Below are 23924 nucleotides of genomic sequence, written 5' to 3' on the forward strand. Positions count from 1 at the left end.
AATGACCGCACCACTGATGACAGCATCGACAACAACAACAGCAGCACAGGAACCAACAGCACAGCAACCAGGTCCACAGGAACCAGGCCCACAGCAACCAGCTCCAAAGCAACCAGGTCCACAGCAACCAGCCCCACAGGAACCAGGTCCACAGCAACCAGCTCCACAGGAACCAGGCCCACCACAGGAACCAGGCCCACAGCAAGCAACCAGGTCCCAGCAACCAGCTCCAAAGCAACCAGCCCCACAGCAACCAGCCCCACAGCAACCAGCTCCAACCAGGTCCACAGCAACCAGCCCCACAGGAACCAGGTCCACCAGCAGGAACCAGGCCCACAGCAACCAGCTCCAAAGCAACCAGGTCCACAGCAACCAGCCCCAGCAACCAGCTCCACAGGAACCAGGCCCACAGCAACCAGCTCCAACCCAGCACCACAAGAACCAGCCCCACAGGAGCCAGCCCGAAAGGAACCAGCCCGACAGCAACCAGCCCCACAGGAACCAGCTCCAAAGCAACCAGGTCCACAGCAACCAGCCCCACAGGAACCAGGTCCACAGCAACCAGCTCCACAGGAACCAGGCCCACAGCAACCAGCTCCAAAGCAACCAGGTCCACAGCAACCAGCCCCACAGGAACCAGGTCCACAGCAACCAGCTCCACAGGAACCAGGCCCACAGCAACCAGCTCCAAAGCAACCAGGTCCACAGCAACCAGCCCCACAGCAACTAGTCCCACAGGAACCAGGCCCACAGCAACCAGCTCCACATCAACCAGCCCCACAAGAACCAGCACCACAAGAACCAGCCCCACAGGAGCCAGCCCGAAAGGAACCAGCCCGACAGCAACCAGCCCCACAGGAACCAGCCCCAAAGGAACCGGCCCAACAAGAACCAGCCCGACAGCGACCAGCCCCACAGGAACCAGCCCCAAAGGAACCGGCCCAACAAGAACAAGCCCGACAGCGATCAGCCCCACAGGAACCAGCCCCATCCCTGCCACCACAATGATGGCGACCAGACCCACATCAATGGCGGGTACGGGTGGATTGACCACAAAGAGTGGACAGAGCCACATCTTCACCTCTCTCAGTCTGCTGTTTGGATCATTTGTTCTTCATGTACTTTGGCAATAAGCGTCCTCTAGAGTCGTAAACTACAGCACTGTTGAACACATGGTAAATCTGAGTTCCTTCTTAAGACAATTTGTGATTGAGGAAAAACATCATACATCACAGTCTGCACCGATATGTGAAGGTAAAAGCAGATGCCTATGAATCCTTGTAAGTTTTAGCCTGTTTGTTTGCATTTTAAGAGATTACTGATCTGTGTTTGAGGGTGACATATCCTAAATCACATTTACATTTTGCACATACTTTAGGCCAATTTGCTGTCCTGGGTGAAAATATTTATTTAATCAAACATATTATACATCTATAAATGTGCTATAAGTTAATGAATACATTGTCATTCTTATCTGTAGACATGTCACACTGTTGTAGTTATGTTGACCTTTTTTTACTGGTATGTCAGAAAAAAATCAATAAACTGACTGTATGAAAAGAGTAAAAAAAATCACGTCTTCTGGTCCATATTGATATGATAGCATCACACAGCTGCTGCAGATTTGTCAGGTGCACATCCATGAAGCAAATCTTCGTTCCAACGTTCCACCACATCCCAAAGATGATCTATTGGATTGACTGTGGAGGCCTTTTGAGTGCAGTTAACTTCAAGAAACCAGTGTGAAATGATTTGAGCCTAGCCGCATGGCGCTTTATCCTGGTTGAAGGTGTAGCAGCCAGATGATTGCTACACTGTGGTCATAAAGGGATGGACATGGTCAGCAACAATACACAGGCAGGTTGTGGCTTTTAAACGATGCTCAATTGGTATTGAGGGTTCCAAAGTCTGCCAAGGAAATATCCCCCCGCATCATTACAACCCCAACTCCAACCACTTGTGGCCTCCGTTTCCTGTTGTTAAATGACAGGATTGACACCCGGTGTGGTCTTCTGCTGATAAGCCCATCTGCCTCAAGGTTCCAGTGTGTTGTGCGTTCAGAGATGCTCTTCTGCCTCGGTTGTAAAGACTGCGTATTTGAGTTAATGTTGCCATTTCTAACAGCTCGAGCCAGTCTGGCCCTTCTCCTTCAGCTGGATATTGTCTCTTTCTCTGTAAACACAATATATGGTTGATGCTTGGAAATCCCACTAGATCAGCAGTTTCTGAAATAATCCAACCTGTCTAGCAAATTCAAGGTCACTTAAACCACCTTTGTTCCAAATTCTGATGCTTGGTTTGAACTTCAGCAGATCGTGTTGTCCATATCTATTTGCCTAAATGCATTGAGTTGCTGCCACGTGATTGGCTGTTTGCATATTTGCGTTCATTTTCTTTTCTTTTCTGTGACCAAAATATGACTGAATTTCTGATGTCCAGTTTAACAGGTTTCTGTTGCCATGGCAGACTACAGACAGTGACCTGTTGAGGTATTGTGTCAAAATGATATCAGAGGAAACGGGGCAGAGAGATAGAGTTTATTCAAGAGGACGGCTCCACACAAGCTTCTGTTGTGTGTTATGAGGAAGGATTGATACTGAGCCAACACCCAAATATTGGACTACAGACGATCCTTAACATCACAACTCATCTCATATTTACCTGAATATATTTGACATCTTTTAGGTTATAACAACTTAAATATTTAAATACCATTGACACAAATAATATAGTGAGACGGCCCTCTTAAGTCCATGAGAGAAGAACATCATAAACACGGATGAATGACTCTTAAGTGAGTCAGCAGGTGCAGTGAAAGATGGTATCACAAAAGTGTCATTCCTGCTTTTGTGCCACTACTCCCAGTGGAGGCTCCTGTTAAAAAAAAAAATACTGTATATAATGAAGGGAACAAAATAACCAAAATGCCATAAAATGCTGATTTAAGTCTCTCAGTGGCAGAGCGTGAAGGCTGTCTCTGACCAAAAGCCAAGTACACTGAGGATCTCAAGGATTTTTTCTGGGGATGGAATCTCACTTAAGCTGTCGCACATGAGGAAATAATATTTCAACTTATCAAATTGTTCATTATCCACCAGGAGAAAGGGGGAAATATCCACAATTCCATTCATCCCTTAATGATTACTGCATCCATTTATTGGTCATAGCCATCAGATGTCTAAATAATAAAATGACATGAAGTTATATAAGTACACATTTGTTTATAGTTAAAAATTAAACCAGATGTCAATATCACAGTGAGGAAGTGAGCCGAATATTTTTCATCTAGTGAAAAGTTTCCCCATGACAAAAACTAGAATATATTAAACTTGTAATGATTACTAAAGTTGCCAGGTGCTCTAAAATGCACAGTAGGGAATTTAAGTTTGAGGTCAGAGAAGATGATCAGTTATTGAGGGTAAGCTGGAGGGGCTTTTTATTATATTATAAGAATTCATATTTCCTTATAACAGACCAGTGTCATAAAAACTATGAAGAATTCAATGTTTGGTTGCTGTATGTTAATGAAAATATTTAAACTATGCAACAAAGTGTCATGACAGTGGTGAGCACTTATTAATTATTACAAAGTTCAAAGAGAGCATGCATTTCCAACTCACCCCCCCAACCAACTTACTGGTCCAGGTCATAATGTACGTCATAACTTTACACCTACCCCCCCCCCTTCTTCTGGGAAACTGAGATAAAAGCATCTCAGTTTCCCAGAAGAAGGTACCAGTCGACCAGGTACCAGTGGGAGAACTGCCACTGCGCTCTACACAGCCTGCCTCAGAGAAGCCTGCCTCCTGCAACAGGATCTCTTCAGTAACATTTCTGGTGCAACTCTACCTCCTCTTGGATCTCCACCATGAAGACATTGGCTCTGGGATTTTGCATACTGGTTCTGCTGGCATTAGGAAAGGTAATTCTTAAACATGTTCTTCAATTAATTAGCCAAAACACTTAACTATCCCTGTAGATCTTTTTTTTTGGCACTTTGCAGATTACAAGATTTAACTGGTAAATAATATTTGCCACAACAACCTTGGAAAAGTCAGAGTGGTTGAGTCAATGGTTGTCCCATTTTCCTGAAAAGGTTCAATATGTGATTCAATATGTTGTGTACAGCCATCAAATGATTATTATACTGCTGTTATAGTCATAGAAACCTGCTTGATGTAACTGGTGTGCAAATAGTTTGATCAAGAGGATTTTCTGAAACAAAACACAATTTTGAAAACTGCTCTTATTTGTGGAACAAGTTATTTGAGTGCTGATGGGACACATTACAGGTTAGCAAAAGAGAATAGATTACTCTCAATTTGCAACATAACTAGAGAGCCAATGTATTCACTGGAATTACAGAATAAGAAAACATTATAATGACTTGGCTTAATCAGGTATATGGAAAGTATTGTTGGCATTAACTATATCTTTTATTTAATTTGTAATACTGACTTAAATAATTTTTCAACTCTATTAACAATCAGGCAACAACCACAGCTCCACCTCCCACTGTAAATGAAGCAACTACAACTATGAACATGTCTCTAACCATCCCCTCAACAACTAAGACAATGAAGCTCACCACATTAGTTTCTACTAAGACCTCTGGGACAACGATTACAACCTCATCCTCAACCAACGCGTCTATTACTGTTGCCCCAGCCACCACTGCAAGTAAAACGACCACCCCTACACCCACGACTATAACCACCTCCCCAACTATGTCAACAACTAACACCTCAAACACCACCGCAAGTGAAATGACCACCCCTACGCCCACGACTACAACCACCTCCCCAACTATGTCAACAACTAACACCTCAAACACCACCGCAAGTAAAACGACCACCCCTACGACTACAACCACCTCCCCAACTATGTCAACAACTAACACCTCAAACACCACCGCAAGTGAAATGACCACCCCTACGCCCACGACTACAACCACCTCCCCAACTATGTCAACAACTAACACCTCAAACACCACCGCAAGTGAAATGACCACCCCTACGCCCATGACTACAACCATTTCCCCAAAGACCACCACAACCGGCGCCACAACAATTACTACAAGTAATGGTTCGATCACCGAGAACACAAGCTCCTCTCCAACCACCTCAACAACGACAATGAAAACGTCAACCACCGAAACCACCACCACACACAATGGAGGCTCAGAAGTCAAATCTTCTCTGCTGTTTTCGGTTGCGTCGTTGTTGCTCTACACGCGCTGCCCCTGAGCTGCAAAACATGCCTAAATGGACAAAAAAATCCTAAATATGTCAATATTTTTGCGTTTTAATGAAGTTTGAGTTAGACTGAATACATCCAAAGAAAGGACTCAACGATTGATTAAACCTATGTACAATGCGGCATGTATATCATTTGCTCCTAAATTACTGTTACTGTGTATATTAATGAACTTAAGGTATTTGTTAAATTTGCAGTTTAACAGGAACATGTGATGTGATGATCTGAACTCTATGGGATATCAGGAATAACTCGATTGAGAACTACTGATATACTGATGTAGCTCATCCAGAGCTATACCTATCCAGTCTAAAGGCTGCAAGTGCTTTATGTTGGACCGAGTTAGTTAAGACAAATTTGTGATTGTTATACTGTCTGTATGTGAAAAATATATTATGATATTAACATTAAATCTTACATTATGACACAAATCAAAAAGACAAACAATATTGTAAAAATGGGTGATATTGTTCTTTGTTTAAAAGTACCATTTGAAAAAAGTACTGTATGTAGGTACATCATCATGATAAGGAGGAAGTGTTGTGTATAAAGTAATAAAAACAAATAACCACTTATATATTTATTTACATTTAGTTGCATATATTTGTATAATTCATTAAAACAAGCATAAGCAAAGCATGTAATCAAATGAGATTCCATAAAATATGAAAAGCAGCAATAGAATATAAAGTTATTTTTTCTATTACAACAGACTGATTCAAAGGAAAAGAATAACTATATAGATACGAAGCTACTCAATATGTGTATAGCTTTTTTTTAATCTTCAGATCGACAGATGGCCAGCAGAGCCTGCAGATGGTCTCCTTTGTATTGTTTCTGTTGGAAAGAAATTAAGTTTACATGTAAAACATGACAATACTTTTCCCTTAAATTCATTAGAAATATTTCATTTGGAAAGAAAGCGCATTATCTGAACAGTACACAAACACTTATGCAAGTATTTCAAGGCTTATTTAGCACAGTTTTATGCAGGGGACCCACCTGTAGAGCAGTGTAGAGAGAGGTGCCTGTTAATTTGAGGTAGGCAGCTCGGATACTCAGCAGATCTTCCTCTGCGTGAGAAACCATAATCCCCTGCAGTATTGGGGTCTGAAAGAGGGAAATGTTTTCTGTGTGAATTTCTTTAAACAATTTCAGCTGCTTGATGATTTTCCTATGTATAGAATGTCAATTACATTACATACAGTGTAAGCATTCACTTTAGAAAGAAAAATGTGGCCTGTTTTCTAAATTAACACGATTATTATCTAAAAACATCTGAGAAAGTTTGTGAAAAAAATTCTACTTAGATTTTTGTGACCAACAAGATAGTAAAGAGTAAAGAGAAGATTTTATTTAACTGAGAGCTCAATTTCATGGAAGCCAATGTCCCATATGTTAAATTTGATTCAGTTTAATTTGTTAATTTTAATCTTTAATTTTTAAAAAAGCTGATTTTTTCACGAGAACCTTTTTCATAACTATAATATGATAATCTTGCTAATTCAGAAAAAAAAACCATTTGAATGCATTTATGCTTACATTGGTTTTGCTTTCATGGTTTAACCAATCATCTGTGTACACTAGAAATGTTCTTTTTTCTGGGCAGAGACAAGAGGCAAATTTATCTACATATTCATATTATAAGGGATTTTCAGGGATTAATAGGGTTTGGAAACAAACTCATTATTATTATACATAGCACATGCAAGACAACAATAATGATCTATTTCATTTATTTTTATGAATATTTTTATGACTAGTAGAAAATAAATAAATATGAATGACTATTTCCTTAATAATAACTTGATTAAATCATTAAGTGGTGTGTATGAGAAATATTAAACTTTGGAGTATGATTCTTAGAGTCTTTGTAAGGATTAATGCAATGATCAATCACTTCATACATCCATCAATCAGTCACAGTTTAGTTTGATCATCTTATAATTAATTTACATAAACCATCAGAATAAAAGGGACCGTTGATTGTGTAAGCATCCTACCTTCACGTTAACAAGTCTTTTGGCGAGGTAGACCTCAGGGTTTTTGATGCACTGCACTGTCATGGCACACATATCAGGAATATTAGTGATTGACCAACATGGACAGTCCAAATTTATAATCCACACAGTATCTTAAACAATATTTACCTAAAACTTTCAAGCCCAGTCGAATGTCTCCTGAAAACTTTTCCTCCAGAGCCTGATCCACCTGTCCCTTTTCCAGCTCCAGTCTGTCCAGCACTGTCAACGATGGCAACCAACATATTCATATTTCAAACAGTGAAGACTTTCTAACACACAGAAACAGATGTTTAGTAACTGTTTTATATGAGAAAAATGTATTACAGCCTCACCTTTGTTAAGATGGTCTGAGTCTCTAGAGGTCAGTATGTCAATCCACGGTCCTGCTTCAGCTTTTTTCCCATTCAGCGTTGCAGAAAGAGACTGGATGAAAACAATCAGCACAATCAGAAAGAGGTCAATCTCAGACTTGAATGAGATTACTTATTCTCTAGTACAGTAGTTTGGTTGTATACCTCTTTTTCATAAAGTGCCACCCAAAATAAGTGATTCTCTGGCAGATTCATTTAAGATGACATATTTTCCTGTGCAACAACGCCCCTTATCCCAGGTTTATTACAGGTGGGATGAACGTTGCTTGTATCTTAACTAACATTGCAGGGCAGTGTTGAATGTAGCATTACATCTACTTTATCATATTAAAATATAACACTAAAAGTATCATGGAAAATATTACCTGAATATCTCTTTGAACTCCACCAGCAACATCTTCTTTCTGTTGGAGGGAGAAAACACTTTTAATTGTTATTTCAAGATCATATATAAATGGAATAATCCCACACAAGGTATAAAAAATCTGAATCAATATTCTCTAGTGTTTCAGAAGAATCTGAGACAGGAATCCTAGTTTTGCTATTTTATTTATTCACTGCTATTTCATATCCAAGATAAATTGTTTCAATAAAATGAAATGAGGGGGATTAGTGCCCATATTTGAAGCTTTACTGACTGTGCGCCACAGTATTAATGCCACTAGCTTTACTTTTCAGGTTGAAGGTGACGATAAAGCAAATAAATATTGAAATTACATTCAACAAAGCCACAACAAGCTTAGCAAAGTCTCCGCTGGTTTCTCCTTTCAGATCCTTCTCCAGGTCATTCTTGAACACTGAAACAAGAGAGTAAATGGATTAGGAGGTTTAAAAGTTCAACAACATTCAACAAAAAATAAATAAAAAAATAGCGAGAAGTACAAAATGAAATTTCTGGGACTTACATTGTTTGTACACAGCGCTGATTTCTCGAAGCTTCTCTCCGGATTGTGTACACAGGATCTCCATCAGTGTTTCCTCATCCGTTCCTAAACCCTGCACACACACACACACACACACACACACACACACACACACACACACACACACACACACACACACACACACACACACACACACACACACACACACACACACACACACACACACACACACACACACACACACACAGTGCATACTGTATATTTATCCTGGGATATGACAGACAGGCTGAGGAAAAGCCCCCCAGAATATGTATACAAACACCCACTCACCGCCATGGCCTTTTGCAGGCGATACGCCTCATACTGCAGAGGAGGCATCAGCAGCTCCAGCAGCAGAATCTCCAGCTCTCCAGACAAAGCTTTCTTCAACCCAACTGCCAGGTCCTGCCACAAAGTCAGAATAAACAATTAACTCTCTGCTGACTCTCAATGTACCTGATCTAACAACAACAACAACTATAGATTACTGTAGGTTTATTTTTTTTAAAGAAAAGTAAAAGTCCTGCATTCAAAATATATTGAATATAATATCTAAGACTTATTGTAAAAGACTTACATCAGTATAAGTATCAAAATAAACTTAATGTACCAAAAGTTAAAGTAATTATGCATTTAAGTGTAAACATGGTTAAAGTGGGGCTATTTTTTACAGGGTCTTTTAACCCATGATAATACATCATAATCTATTTGTTGATTTCTTTTAAATATTAATAATCTGAATGTGCAGCCAATAACTAATGTCGTCAAGTAAATGTAGTGGTGGCAAAAGTACAATATTGGCCTCTGTAATGTAGTGATATAAGTATAAAGTAGCATAAAATGGAAAAACCCAAGTAAAGTAAACACCTCAAAATTGTACTTAAGTACAATACTTGTAGCCTTCTTAGATACATTCCACACTGGACGTCTCGCTGTATTTTAATCTGTTTTTAGGACATGTAATAGCTTCAAAATAGATTTTTACAGGTGTATTTCATATCACCGAACCAAATGTTAAAATCTCTTAAGCTCTTGTTAACCACAAACCTTTTTTTCAGACTTCTAACCAAAAACCTATTGACGTCGAGACGAGGGAATGGAAGTGAAAAGATGCTGATAGATTTCCAAGTTTTAGGACTCATTACCTCACCACTCTATTGACTCAAAAGAGTGTGCCTCATGACATCGTCGGCCATCAGACCTCTGGAGCTTGTCCAGAAAGCTGCAGCACGTCTGGTGTTCAATCGCCCCAAGTTCTCTCACACAACTCCCCTTCTCCGTTCTCTACACTGGCTCCCTGTAAGAGCTCGCATCCAGTTTAAGACTCTGGTGCTAGCCTACAGGGCAGTGAAAGGAACAGCTCCTTCCTATCTCCAGGCCTTGGTCAAGCCCTACACCCCCGCCCGACCACTTCGCTCTGCTGCCTCGGGGCGATTGGTTGCCCCGTCGCTCAGAGGTCCCTGCGGCCGATCCACCCGGTCACAGCTTTTTTCTGTCCTGGCCCCTCAGTGGTGGAATGAACTCCCCACCGACGTCAGGACAGCAGAGTCGCTGCCCATCTTTAGGCGCAGACTGAAAACTCACCTCTTCAAGAAGTACTACCCTGAGTCTTCCTTGTAGCATTTATTGCATTCGTATTAGTTGTTGCACTTACTGTATTCGTATCAGTTCGCTGCACTTATTGAATTCGTATTTGTTTGCTGCACTTATCCTATTCGTAGTAGTTTGTAGCACTTATTATATTCGTATTAGTCTGTTGCAATTATTGTTTTCATAGTAATCTGCCTCTGCACTATACTTTTGCTCTGGTTTATGCTTTAAGATGCTTGTTTAAGAAAGGAGATGCACTTATGACTTCTGGTGACTAGTAGTTCTCTTGAATACCTATGTTGAATACACTTCCTGTAAGTCGCTTTGGATAAAAGCGTCTGCTAAATGACTGTAATGTAATGTAATGTAATGTAATGTAATGTAATTGTCAATTTAAATAACAATATCAGTTCTGTTTCTGTTCTTCGGACTTCTCAGATACTCTGATAGGATGCTTCTTTGTAATTGAAAATAAATTCCTGGCTGTTTGACCCCAAAGTGTCAGTGTGGTAGTATCTGCTCGATGCTATCACCTCGTTGTGTGAAAGAAATAGTTGGCTAAATGTTCCCTTGTAGTGTATAGCACTACACATCATATTCATCCCCTGTGATATGACTTTAGCGTATACTGCTCCCTCTCTAAACAAAGGTGTGTTCTAATCCTTTCAAACCTGTCTAAATGATGTTTGAACAGCAAACACTTGGAGGTTGGAGATGAGCAAACACAAACATTTGCAACATTCACATCGTCACTAGAACTCAACTCAACACTCTGTTGTATTGCGTAACCTGGATTCTTGTGAGGAATATTTTACACTGGGGTTTCTGCTTTGGCTTTGAACTTTGAAACCGTTACTCTGAATATCATGTTTCAGTTTCTACAGGTTTTTAAAGAACCATTTTCATCTTGTTTTCATCAGTAAAAAAGTGCTGTGTCTCCTGACCTTTTGGGTAATTTCTTCATAGGTATCGGCGATCACTTGTCTCTGAGCGTTGGTCCGATTGGTAAGGATTCTCACCAGAGTCACAGCATCTGATACAGGTACACAATGATATGATAATATATTAAACCATGGGGAGGGGGATGTTAAGAGGCAAAATAAAAATAGGATTGTGGTCATCTTTATCCATCATTGATGGTCGACAACACGGCTTTCTAAATCCAGTTTAATCAGCAGAAGTACCTTTCTTCTCCAGCGCTGCCTGGATCTCCATGACATCCCGGTCAGGGTGGAAATTGGGGAAGGGTCGCACCGTTCCAAGGGTTCCCCAACACATATTCTAAATGATGAATGGGAATGATGAGAGTAAGAGAGAGGGAAACAAACCATTTTCACAAATCAAGAAAAAAAAGAGGAAGATTCGTCATAAATCCTGACACTGGAAACAGATCCTGTCTGTTTGAAAATATGATAAGTGGAATGTGAGACACGACAAGATGATGATTTGCGCAGACATGCCATAAAGGTGTTGGCAGAAGGTGAGCAATGATAAAAGTCGGTTTCCATCTTGATGGAATTTAAAAAATGTCAGATATTCTGTACAAATGCTTTGACTTATGGGGGAAGTAGGTAGACACAGTATTGTCCTGCTCTTAAACATTGCATTCCACCACGTCATGCACACAGTGACTTTTGTTGATTACGTTAGAAGGCATGCAATTAATTAGAGAACACAAGACAGCAGATTATATTATCTGAGAATGTGGCGTCTTGGTAAACTGAGTCACAATGCAACGGCAGAGGGAAGACGGGGTGGGAAACAGTCTACTTACATAAGATTGGAAGTACTCAGGGTCCATGGCTTTGTTTGAACTGTAAGAGATTAAAGGTCCATACACATGCAGAAATATAGAGTAAATAAATACCACACACACAGGAACAACAGCATGGTATAGAAATACAATGAGAACATTTTATAGTGTAAACTCTATCTGAATTTCAATTTTTGTTCAATCAATCACTTGGTGAGTTTATTCATGACTTGTATTGATCTCATCAAAACAGTTACATGACTTTAAGTGTTATCCATAAGGGATAAAGACACCCAACATACCAACAAACACATGATAAAATATTAGTTTAAAGTATGCCTTTAAAGAATGCTTATTTTTTCTACCTGTAACAGATCGCTGTGGCAGCTGCAGGAAGGTGTGGAGGTAGTTGAGTATTTTTTACAACCTCCTCTAATCAGCCCTGTGTCTCAGTCCCACCCTAACTGTGCCTCACCTGCTGCAGAACACCCACCTGACTATCAGTCAGACAGCTGACCAATCGGTGCTAAGCACCCTCACACCTTTGCCAACACCATTGGTGGGTAGAATTACTGTGACAACCCACTGGCAAAATATTGACATTCCTGGCTGAGGAGGAATCCAGACAAGCAGGTTTGCTTACAGGTGGCCCTGCTGTGAAATGACCATGAGCTGTAGATCCTGAGGCTGATCTGGATAATAAATGTGAGGAACTGCCGTTGTATTAGGCTTCACAATGAATCCCCCTTTATTAAAGGATGTTTAGTGTTATTAACTTACAGTTTTGTCATTTTACAGCTCGCCTCCAAGATGTAGCAGATCTGATAAAAAAAAAAAAACACCAAGCAACAGGCCAGGTATGTCAGCGAGGGCTAAACTCTGGTTTCAGAGTTTTCAGATCCCCCTAAGACTGGTGCGCTCCTGTATAACCCGATTGTCTTTTTGCTCCAAAACCTGAAGGCTCAATTGTGTCACGAGATACAACAAAAGGGCTTTTCAGCACCTGCATTTGTGGCTTTAAATGATAACGATCTGATACTCAGAAAAACGCTTATCGGCTGTTTTCCCTCAAAAGAAGGGACAGAGGGCCGAGAGAGAGAAAGAGAGAAAGAGAGAAAGAAAGACATATCACATTCACTATCAGCTCAGCAGGCACAGATTACAGGTCATTTAAGTTGTCGTGTCTCACTGAAATACCCAGCAGAACACCATTTTATTCATTAGGTGATTTCTAACAGGAAACACAGCATGATTAAACCAATGAACTCGTGCATCCATTCCTCTGTGCTGCTCACACTTCTACCTGCTGCTCACCTGCAGAGCACAAAGAAATATGAGACCTGTGTGGTTATTAAAAACAAAAGCTGATCAACAGCAAGCCCTTTTTTTGCCTGTTAATCTGAAATTTGCTTTGCTCAACATACATTTTAAAGATAAACTAAAATGACAAAATAACAGTTAAAGAAAAACTAGAAAAAGGTGACATTTTCTGAAGAAAATGTAAATTAAAATTAAGTTTCAATTCAAGCAAAATTCTAACAATTATTGAAGTTTAAGTGTCACTTTTAGTGTGAGTGCAGTCATTGGTGGAGTAATAAATAAAAATGGTTTAAATTTAAGTTGAAGAATAAAAATCTGTTTTAATGTTGTGTCACGTCATGTGAGAGGTCAAAGCAGGTGAAATATAATTTAAAGTCTAAGTTAATGAAAAAGTTGAAATACTAAAATATACTGTTACTTTAGTTATTAGTATTTTTCCTCTTTTGGTCAGTCATTAATTAATGGTTGTAATTATTTTGAAATTCTGCGTATCTTAATATGAGACACAGTATCCTGTAATGCACATCCACCAAAATCGTCTACAAACTACAATACATCCAAAACTCCGCTGCCCGTCTGCTCTCCTACTCCAGCACCAGATTCTCCTCATTACATTCAAAGCCCTTCACAACTTGGCCCCTTCATACCTTTCCGATCTCCTACACCGACACACTCCCACCCACAACCTCAGATCCACCAACGCCAACCTCCACCACCCCCACTACTCGGTCCAAGCTCCGAACCTGGGGGGACAGGGCCTTCTCCATTGCTGCCCCCTCCCTGTGGAATTCTCTCTGCCAGCACCTCAGACATTCCCCGTCACTCGCTACTTTGCTAGTATGCTAGTTATGCATTTCTTTTTTTCTTGTTGTTGTTTTGTTTCTGTTATGTCATCTTGTTTCATTGTTATTTATTTTATTGTTTCCGTCTTTATCATGTAAAGTGCCTTTGAGTACCTTTTAAAGTGCTATACAAATAAAATGTATTATTATTATTATTACTTATCAAGAAAAAGTATCAAGAAAACTGTACCATTAGCTGTTGTTTTCCATTTTGTGCACTGTGTCCTTCTTGTTGGCTTGGTGTATTTTAGAAAGCCATTAACCATAGAAACACAAATCAATCACCCTAACACTCAAACAGCCAGGGAAACTGAAGAGAATTAAGCATGAATGGATGAATGCAGTGATGGGATGTTCGAATGAAACAACTACTAAATTAAGGTGGAGTCAAAGCGTCAACCAAGTAGTTTGCTCTTCAAACAAGCATGTGTATTTGTTATTGATCAGCACTGAGAGGAAACATGTGTTCAGGGCTGAACATGGATTTGACCCCTTCGATTATTATGTATATTAATAGAAACCCACAGAGCATAAGGTAATATGACACCGGTGTAGTTATTACAAACAAAGCTGATCTAGCACGTTGTTTTGCCTCATGATAGTATCAATTTTGTTATTCAGGATAAATGTTCGTAGCAAAACATTTATATTGAGGATTCTTTTTAAATCAATTAGGCAGCTTTGTTTTATTTAACAATATTTGTTTTATTTAACATTTCAAAACCACTCCCTCTTACACAACATTTTACATCACATCTTTAGTATCAAATATTAACATACGCTGATGCAGACAAACAACTTTATAACAAACCCTATACAAAGGGTGTCTGCACACACAACTGCACTGTACGATATAAGTGCAACATTTCCCACAAGATAAACATCAATAAACACAGTACGTTTAAAAAAATACCTTTAAAAAAAAAAAAAGCACAGCATAAATTTCTTGCACAGTACCCATTCGTTTGGCTTAATTTGTCCACTATCTGCAGAAAGCACAGGTAAGCAACTTGCTGTTCACGCCAGGAAAACCAGAAGTTGGTTTGCTCCATTGTAAAGAATATAAAAGTGCTGTTGCAGTGAGGGAATTTGCAAGAGCCTGAAATCATACCAACAGGGAGATTCTACTTTGAATACTCTTGACAAGTGATAACATCCAATACAGGTCAAAGTCAAAAAACTGTACCATAAATCAACTGGATACCAATAAATGGTTCTTATTTTAGGGTTTACATAGTTCAGTAGATCCTCCAAAGTACATTCATTGTTTATTACCAACTAAACCCAGTCGCTCCAGCAGGTTCAAGGCACTGACGGTGTTCTTTTTTTTCTCCTTGCATACAGAAAAAATCCTTGTGACTCAAAGAAAATGCAACAATTTCATGAGAATACAACAGAAAATTCTGCAAAGCACTGAACTGTCTGGTGTAGCTTTTAAGGGCTCCAATGACATTCTTACTGTCACATTGATCATACTAGTTACATGGTAGTGGCTCCCAGAATATTAATGAGATGCTCAGAGTTGTAGAGAGAAGCACTGTGACGAGAAACATGAGGTTTTTATATCAGGTTACAGCAGCTCTATCTCCCACTGTTGGCTTGGCCTCTCCTCATTCTCTGGCATAATCACCACGTGGTCTTTGTCATATGATTTGCCACCTGACGAAAAGGAAAAATAATCATGTTAAGTTCAAGTTGATAACAATAACATGTTATTGAAATATAATCATCTAGAAGAAGAAGAAGAAAAAAAGCTTTTTTAGTGGCATGCAGTGATGGAATGTAACTAAGCACATGTAATCAACTACTGTTTATTTGACAGCAATACCAACCAGTAGTTAATAAAGTGGTTAAAGTTGCTACAAAGAACTTTGGTTTTGTGTGACCTCGGCACTCCCTGTTTCTGAACACCTGAATCTATTTAGAAAACTTCTAATTTTACTGAAAGCCTGCCCAGCACAGTCGTCTAATTTGCATGCTCTATCTATTTATCCATTTGTGCAACTATAACAAATGTAAAATTTCAAATTCCCAACTTTATTTTGAAGAGGGGTACTTAAATTACTCTGACTACAATTTTGTATTCATTTAAGCATATTAAGGGCAGCACATGGTCTTATAAATGCTAATGCAAATCAGCTAATGCCCTTGTATTTTTTTTTCTCATACCTTTGACATCCAGGACGCAGCCAGGGAAAGTGAGGCTGGTGATGAGGCCTCTCATCTGGGCTGTCCAGGTCTGGATAGGCTGCCGGGTCTCTGCCCACAAAACCACCTTGACTCCCGGCTCTATTTTTCCCATCACCTGAAGGCTCATGGTTGGAGACAACTACAGCACACACACATACAGTACATGATTAGACCAGCCCATTGTTAAGTCAGATGACAGGTTCAAGTTTTTCTGCCAACACTAATTAGGTTTCAATCATGCTTCATTACCTTGCTCTTGATCAAGCCGTCCTGATAAAACCAGATGTCACTCATGGGCTCCACCTCTGGTGTCACCACCACTCGTCCTGATTTCATCTCTTCCACGCCACCCTGGACGGACAGGAAGTGACCTCTCTCTTTGTTCTTGATGCGTAAAAAGCGGCGCTTCTGCAGGAGGCAAAACATTACAAAATATTGTCATCACAGTGTCAAAGATCCGTGGAGCTCCTTGGAGCATCATTAAATACCCCAAAAATAACATATTGTTTTACATTTGTCTTTTCACTTGAGACTAGTTTAAATCATTTCCATTTCTTCTGGGGATGGCAGTGTATTATGAGAAACAAGCTTTGTCTAGCAATGGTGTCAATTTTGATGTTAGAGATATTCATTAATTGCTGAAAAAGCATGTAATCGATGCTCTTTCACACACTTTTATGTGGTGAAATAATACTCTTTTGAAACTGCCAACATGCCTCACAAAGCTGGCCCTCGCTTCAATGCCACGCTTTGAGCAAATCAATGCATTTAATATCCAATTATTCACATTTATGGGTTTTCCTACTACTCAATACGGCCTTTGTGATTGGTTAACCTGGCACCAGTTTACTCAAGGGAATGTTCTTGACCAGTGAGCCAGCCAATCAAAGTAGTTTCGGCTTACTTGTTCATACAGTCGTAGGGAAATTCCGACCTTAGAATAAACGATCTATAACTTTTGTTGATGTTGATGTGGCGACTGGTAAAGATATAACTTGTTTGCAAACCTGTCGGACTGGGAACATTGAGCCAATAGTCTGTATTGAGCTGAACTTCGGCCAGTTGGTGATTTCAATTGGTTCCAGTAGGAATTGGCGCCCCCTGTAGTTGCTGTGCTCACATATCACCCAACTGCAAAGGAAGAGAGACAATATCAATTGCCTAAATATCACATGGCGTACACAGTGACCCAAAACAAGGTGTTCCATTATAACTGCTGACTATCAATTCTTAACAAATGTCCGCTTATCTAAACTCGCTTCCTGTCATAAAAAGAAGCTGCTGCTTGTAAGACAAAACAGACAGCTTCTTTATTACAATGCAAATGCAAACATGCAAATTGTACATGACCAAACACACGCCGATGAGAGACCAGCACGTACCAGCTGCTGTTGACTCTGACGGACAGGATGTGGTTGTTGTAGCCCTCTTCGACCATGCTGGGGATCTCTGTGTCCATGGTGATCTCTCTGCCCTCCAGACACTCGAGGCCAAACAGAGAGATGGAAGGAACAGAGAGAGTCTAGACAGGGAGAGACAGAGGTTCAAAGCAAGGCAGAGTAGAGAACACAGACATTTTTTTTTTAAACACAAGCGCCTCCTCACCATCGGCACGACCTTGACAGAGCGGATGTTGCAGCCGGGTGGACATCCCATACTGATTAAGTTGGGGTAGTCTCCTTCAGATAAAACGTACAAGTTCCCAGAGTACTGTTTATTCTCGTAGAGCACCCAGCTGAAACACAGAGGCATTATCATGATGTTGTTCACCCTTTGCATAGGTAGCCTTTTAACACATCATTCTTAACACTCTTTTCCATTTCACAGACTCAAGTTTCCTTTCTTTTTGGATAACTGTAATGATTTTGGTAAAGGCTCCTCACCTTCCCCCCGACACTCGGCAGGACTTGGTCAGTAATTTCTCGGGCAATTCTTCCTGATTTGGTTTTAAGACGTGACAATCGCCCTGGAAGTCTGGCTCAGAGTACAGTGTTATCTGACAGGCAGAGATTAAGGTAGGGAAAGAAGGAAAAGAAAGAGATTAACACATTTATAACCTGAAGTCTTTTTTTCTTCAAATTATTTTTGTGCTTTTAAGCACTGACTTGAAAAGCTGCCCCCCAAGAAGGAATCATCATTATCTTAATTTTAGCTGTCATAGGTTAAGTTAAGGCAACTATGATGATTACAGGTTCTTCTTACAATGTCCAATGTATAACTTAATATGCGATGTTTCACTTGCAACATTTATCTTTGACTAAGGTGAAAATACATCCTTGTGCTCTTAAGCGTTTTATGGATGGATCAGTGGCCAAAGAACAAAAATGGGATTTTCCCTGCATGGAACAAAGTCCAGATGCAGCACATGAACCCACTTAGTGCTGTGACAGACATCAGATAGAGAAAAAGAAAACTTAAGGAAAGTGATCTGCTTCTTTCTGTTTTCTTTCTCTGATTTAACACTGATAATAGTTAAGTTTACTCTGCAATTATTCTGCATAATTAAACTAAAGACTAAGAGGGCTAAAAAGTCATAAAAGTGAGAAAGTCAAGGCAAAATACCTCAGTCCTGGTCCTTGAGCTGTCACTTGGGGCCTAAAAAGCAACAAAACAAAAATGTAAGCACCACCAGAACTTTAATACACCGATCAAATGAATAGTTTGAAGACAGCAGTCCTCACCAGTAGGATGGGCTGCACTGAGCAGATGCGAGTGTCCTGAGAGCCCCAGTCAGCACAGTTGTTATAGAATCCTTTCTCTAAGATGTACTGGTTTCCAGAGTAGTCCACATGGGAGTAGGCTATCCATCTGTAAAGAGGACGAACAGTTTCCAGTGGTTATTGTGATACATTTCCACTTCACTGAGTGGTGAAGTAAATATACTGTAGAACCCAAATAAACTTACGCCCCGCTGACTACGTGGATGGAGCGCGTGGACGTTTTGTACTCAAACAGCTCGACATCAGGAATGGCCTCCGTCACCTCGAAGGTGTTCTCCTCCTCTTCGCCCTCCTCCTCTTCTTCTGGCTGTTCAAACATCACCATTATGGGGTCCATCAGGTCCTGCAGGAGAGCAAGAAAATGGGTTAACTCCACTGAAGCCTGGGGACATCTACATCTGGATAATTATCCAAGAATATTCTATAACATGCAAAAATCTGGTCAATCATCCCTTTTGAAGATTGTTCAAGTTATTTATGTTTTATGTGTTTTCATTTCTTTGTTGTGTACTGTATGTTGTTTGTAAACCATACAATTTTAACTTTGTCTTGACTTAATGAATCTGAATCTAAATCATTACTGTGATGCCCTGAGTTGCAGTTTAATGCAACTGTTATCAGGACTACAGTGGACATTTATCAGAATGAAAAGTATTTTTTTAGGTAAGATAAGACGAATAAAGACGATAAAATGAGGTCATTAAAGCAACAAAATAAAGTCAAGACCACCTAAACCGAGATCAAGTCGTGACCAAGACCAGAGTGTATCAACGCCGAGACAAGCACAATACGTTGATGGGTTGAGACAAAGATAAGAGCAAGCCATAGACCGGTGGGAGTCCCACACTGCATGATACGCTTACAATACAGTGTGAAACATGCAAACCATATGCTCCCCTTAAATAGATTTTTGAAGAGCCACATCCCCAAAAAAACATCCCAAGAAAATAAATGAAGATTGCTCTTCATTTGCCTCTTTATATGGTTGATGTGTGTATGTAAAAGTGTACCAGTGCTTGTGTAAACACTGACATGCAGTGCAGTACATAACCCCAGAATAAGAACATAAAATATTAATAACAGAAAGGGATCAAGCACAGTTTGCATGCACGCAAAAACGTGTACATGTTATTGGATTTGCGTAGAGTGGCAGCCACACCTTCCCCTTTTTATTTGTATTCAAACATCTGAATCATTACTTATTAACAAATACTAACTGCAGTGAGATATTCTTCTCAACTTACTGCTCGTATCACCCTGACGGAGCGCAGCTCGGCATCGCAGCCTCCCCACACCCTCCAGTCATGGTACTCTCCCTCCTCCAGCAGGTACTGGTGGCCCCGGAAGCCCTCCTTCTCGTAGCCCACCCACCTTCAGCGACACAGAAGAGGCAGGGGGTTAAAAAGCACGAATATACTCCTTTATATATTATATTGGCTGTCCGCAGTGCTACTTAATCATTAATGATCACTTAGATGTTTTTTCGAGGTTCAGCGAATACAAACATTGCAACACAGCACTCACATTCCTCCCTGTACTTTTAGGGAGCCAACATTGTACATAAAGGCCGTCTGCTGCCGGTCTGCTCTGGTCATGAAGTCCCTCATGTTGGTGGTTATGGTCCTGGATTTCCCAGTGAAGTACGGCTTTTCGAAGACCACCATCTGGAGAGAAAAGGGTGTAATTTACAATCACGGCCCACTGAATAATTACTTTGATCTAGCAGCAATTTATTAGCAGTATTTGTGCTTTGTTACCTTTGGTTCACTTGTATTTTCCACTCTTGGTTCACCCTGTAAAAAAAAAGAATAAATGAATGAATTTACCGCAAACAATAAGGGGATATACTTTTATACAGAATCAGTAAAGAAAAGAAATCTAAAAACTTCAAATAATGCCACTTACTACTTTGAGTGGATGTAGGGATCCCACATAGGGCTTTTCCACTCCCCAGGCCGCAGGGGTGGAGTATCCCCCCACCTCCAGGACACGTGGAACGCCCTGGAAGAAGGGATGTGCGTAAACGAGCCATCTAAGTGGGAGAAGCAACAGAAAACAAGGAAAGAAACATTTGTTTGATTTTCAAACCAGATTTAACAAAACACTAATGGAAAGTTATCACTTGAACAACATTATTATGCAGTTTTAATACGATCACGCAATTTCTCATAGCTCATATTTCAGAACTCACAGCCCAGCATTGATGATGATAGAGTTGGCCTTGATGGGGAAGCCAAAAATCCTGGCATCATCAGACGTATCTCTGAAGATCACCTTCTTCCCTTCTGCGTTCTCCTCGGGGAAAAGACTGATTTCTGGGACGCTGTAATCCTGAGGGATGACAGAGAGCGACCATCAATGTCACATAATGGAGCAAATAACAGGTAGTAATGCTGCAGTCCTGTAGGGACTGGGAAATATGCAGTGGCTGCCTTAGTGGGAACTATACTGAGTTACAGACACAGATAATAATCTGAATGTGAAGGATTGAATCAACAACAAAACTCTAAACAGATTAAACTCCTGCTATTAAACCCAATGATGACTGATAGTCTTTTAATTGAGAAATATATTAGACAAAAGGTAAATCCAATTGTTTGTTAGTTGTAAACACATAACATAAGCAAACATTTTTGATAAAGATGTCGCTGCTTTGTTTTTGTTTCAGCGCTGAAAAGTTGCGGGACTGTAAAAACTGTGACAATACAGTTAAAGAGGTGTGAACAATATCAGATAAAAATGTAACATTTGATTGAGTTACTAAATAGATCACTCCTTAAAATATTTGACATTTCATTGACCTATAGAAAGTCAAAGCTGCAGGTGCAGGCTCCTATTCTTGACACTAGATGGTGCTGCTGAGTTAAAAGAGCACTTGTCACTGACAGCTACAGTTCCACAAAACATGTAAAAACTAATCAGCCTTTCAGCATCAGATAACAATGTTAAATAGATAATACTTAAGCCTACCAAGAAAACAGCAACGTATTCCACTGTAATTTATCAACTGATCTAGAAGGAAGATGCGTGACAACTGTTTTTGTCAACAACAGAGCGAGGTGAACTGGTCTTACCCTGACAGCTCTTCTAAGAGACCCGATGATGAACTTCCTTGCTGGCTTTGTCGGCACATCACTTGTTTCTCCGTTCTGCTCTCCGTTCTGCTCTCCGTTCTGCTCTCCGTTCTGCTCTCCGGCCTCTTTCTCTTCGTTCTGAAGCTGCTCCTCTGGACTGAAGGGGTAGGTGAGCTCTATGTCTCCCTCATCCAGGGCGATCTTCTCCCCTTTGAAGTTAGGCTTCTCATACAGCACCCATCTAGGCAGGGAGAAAAGGGCTTGAGGTTAGAACCTCTAATGTACATATGATCTAGAAAATTCAAAGTCCCAGTTGATTGAAAACGTTTTTTCTGCGTCACATTGCTGCATCATTTTTAAGTAGTGTTCACACATTGGGGACAAAATGATTGGTATGATTGGTTAAAGTGAGACTATGTTACTTATAAAAGAAGAAACAACACTTTCTTTCTCTTACGGATCAAAAGCTGGATTAATAAGCAATAAAATGCACCATTGATGGATCTAATAAACGCTGGGGTTTTGCTGCTACAGCCTCACTTTGTTTGGTATGACCAGTAGCTTACTGTGGCTAATGTTAGCTGATGTCACCAACACTTTGTACACCGCTTTGGTTTCTGACTTAAAATCAGCAAACAAACACCATTCTGATCGGCCTGCTGTGTGAAGTGTTAATTGGCACATGTAAGCATGCTAACACAAACATTGTATCTGCTAAACCTTAGCATAAAAGCACTGTCATGTGAGCAGGTTAAGGTGAATTACTAAATCAGTTCACTGACTTTGTGACTCTTCTCCACTGTTACAATAGGTTGTAGCATTTAGCATTATCACATAATTGTCACTTGTCATGGCCATCTGAAACATCACAAGGGCCCCCCGACGAGACACTGTCACCAGTGGGGTCACCAGTCAAAAAACCCCTGAACCACTGCTTTAATACTAAACATAGCATTCTGTTTTATAAGTTTATCCAATGTTTTGTATGTCTATAAAGTAACAAGTAATCAATACTGTCGAATAAATGTGGTGGAATAAAAAGTAATTAAAGGAGAAAGTACCATGAAATGGAAACACTCAAGTATAATAAATATAGATTTAATTGTACTAAAAGGAAAGTAGATCTTAGTTTAAGTCTGGGGTCAACTGAAAACAAACTTTGCCTACATACAAGTCTTTAATTGCAGAGGGAGCTGTGGTTTAGACAGTGGAGCAGTGTATTGATGCATGAGATGAGATGACAGTATAATTATCTCTTTTTAGGCAGCCAATCAAGTGTCAGCCTGGTACTGGTGGCATAGGTCAGAGCAGCAGTACATTCAGTGCTACTGCAGGTTCACATGGTTGGCTGTGTTTGATAAAAACATTCCCAACTGAAGCAAGTATGTGTTTAAGCATGTGTGTGTGGGTGTGTTAACTATTAAAGGCATTTGCATGCCCACAGAGCATCAATCGCTGTTTTGTTTTGCCGCTGCATGTGTGCATCCGGAGAGAGGGGTTTGTTATGATCAATTACACACTTTGCATTTCAAGAGAAAGAAGGTGTGGAGGTGTCATCCTATCTACCTTTGCAACTTTAAAGGTTTCAGAAGGCTTGTGTTTAATGGAGTGCCAAGTGTATAGTGGTGGTGATGGCATGAGGAAAGCGCAGATTTACTGATTCAAAGTCATACTCTAGCAATACCGGATCGGCAAGACAATTGAGTCTGGTGTCATGTATTGATGCACGTTGATGTTCTTAAAGACAGTGTTATTTGTTTTTGGCCTCCATTGTGGTTGTCACATTTTGGGAGAATGTGTAACAATAAGATCCTACATACTAATTCTGAGGTAGTTTGAATTATGTATGGAAATGTAGGTA

The 23924-nt window shown here is 40.1% G+C and overlaps 3 protein-coding genes across 3 annotated transcripts in view; 1 reads left to right on the forward strand and 2 right to left on the reverse strand.

Annotated features, from left to right (window-relative positions):
- The first annotated feature begins 3748 nt into the window (after positions 1 to 3748).
- On the forward strand, positions 3749 to 5822 carry LOC129096810 (uncharacterized). The gene is made up of 2 exons (XM_054605472.1): positions 3749 to 3922; positions 4491 to 5822. Exons 1-2 carry the CDS (start codon positions 3869 to 3871, stop codon positions 5244 to 5246), a joined length of 810 nt encoding a protein of 269 aa, XP_054461447.1. The 5' UTR covers positions 3749 to 3868; the 3' UTR covers positions 5247 to 5822.
- A 6-nt stretch (positions 5823 to 5828) lies between these two features.
- On the reverse strand, positions 5829 to 12369 carry anxa14 (annexin A14). Its single transcript, XM_054605471.1, has 13 exons — positions 12283 to 12369; positions 11939 to 11978; positions 11349 to 11445; positions 11109 to 11197; positions 8866 to 8979; positions 8557 to 8647; positions 8369 to 8448; positions 8017 to 8055; positions 7613 to 7703; positions 7407 to 7499; positions 7260 to 7315; positions 6259 to 6366; positions 5829 to 6093 (listed from the first exon to the last, which is right to left on the reverse strand). The coding sequence occupies exons 2-13, from the start codon at positions 11963 to 11965 to the stop codon at positions 6034 to 6036; spliced, it is 945 nt and encodes a 314-aa protein (XP_054461446.1). The 5' UTR covers positions 11966 to 11978; positions 12283 to 12369; the 3' UTR covers positions 5829 to 6033.
- A 2439-nt stretch (positions 12370 to 14808) lies between these two features.
- The window catches only part of crybg2 (crystallin beta-gamma domain containing 2), a 44594-nt gene continuing 35478 nt past the window's right edge, over positions 14809 to 23924 (reverse strand). Inside the window, exons 9-24 of the mRNA XM_054605456.1 lie at positions 22064 to 22304; positions 21181 to 21320; positions 20895 to 21021; positions 20747 to 20782; positions 20514 to 20653; positions 20234 to 20360; positions 19175 to 19332; positions 18951 to 19077; positions 18832 to 18864; positions 18153 to 18265; positions 17875 to 18004; positions 17652 to 17791; positions 17277 to 17400; positions 16519 to 16677; positions 16249 to 16408; positions 14809 to 15738 (exon numbers count right to left, since the gene is read on the reverse strand). Coding sequence (XP_054461431.1) covers positions 15650 to 15738; positions 16249 to 16408; positions 16519 to 16677; positions 17277 to 17400; positions 17652 to 17791; positions 17875 to 18004; positions 18153 to 18265; positions 18832 to 18864; positions 18951 to 19077; positions 19175 to 19332; positions 20234 to 20360; positions 20514 to 20653; positions 20747 to 20782; positions 20895 to 21021; positions 21181 to 21320; positions 22064 to 22304 — 2044 coding nt within the window. The 3' untranslated portion in view covers positions 14809 to 15649. The remainder of the gene's footprint in view (positions 15739 to 16248; positions 16409 to 16518; positions 16678 to 17276; positions 17401 to 17651; positions 17792 to 17874; positions 18005 to 18152; positions 18266 to 18831; positions 18865 to 18950; positions 19078 to 19174; positions 19333 to 20233; positions 20361 to 20513; positions 20654 to 20746; positions 20783 to 20894; positions 21022 to 21180; positions 21321 to 22063; positions 22305 to 23924) is intronic.

The sequence above is a fragment of the Anoplopoma fimbria genome, chromosome 10 (assembly GCF_027596085.1).
Source record: "Anoplopoma fimbria isolate UVic2021 breed Golden Eagle Sablefish chromosome 10, Afim_UVic_2022, whole genome shotgun sequence".
Classification (NCBI taxonomy): domain Eukaryota; kingdom Metazoa; phylum Chordata; class Actinopteri; order Perciformes; family Anoplopomatidae; genus Anoplopoma; species Anoplopoma fimbria.

Excerpts from the sequence above, each read along its gene's own strand:
- LOC129096810 (XM_054605472.1), top strand. The coding sequence starts at position 3,869 with ATGAAGACATTGGCTCTGGGATTTTGCATACTGGTTCTGCTGGCATTA. Across the intron at positions 3,923-4,490 it reads TTCTGCTGGCATTAGGAAAG|GCAACAACCACAGCTCCACC; the intron begins GTAATTCTTAAA and ends ATTAACAATCAG.
- anxa14 (XM_054605471.1), bottom strand. The coding sequence starts at position 11,965 with ATGGACCCTGAGTACTTCCAATCTTAT. Across the intron at positions 8,449-8,556 it reads CAGCGCTGTGTACAAACAAT|TGTTCAAGAATGACCTGGAG; the intron begins GTAAGTCCCAGA and ends CTCTTGTTTCAG. Across the intron at positions 7,500-7,612 it reads CTCAGACCATCTTAACAAAG|TGCTGGACAGACTGGAGCTG; the intron begins GTGAGGCTGTAA and ends CATCGTTGACAG.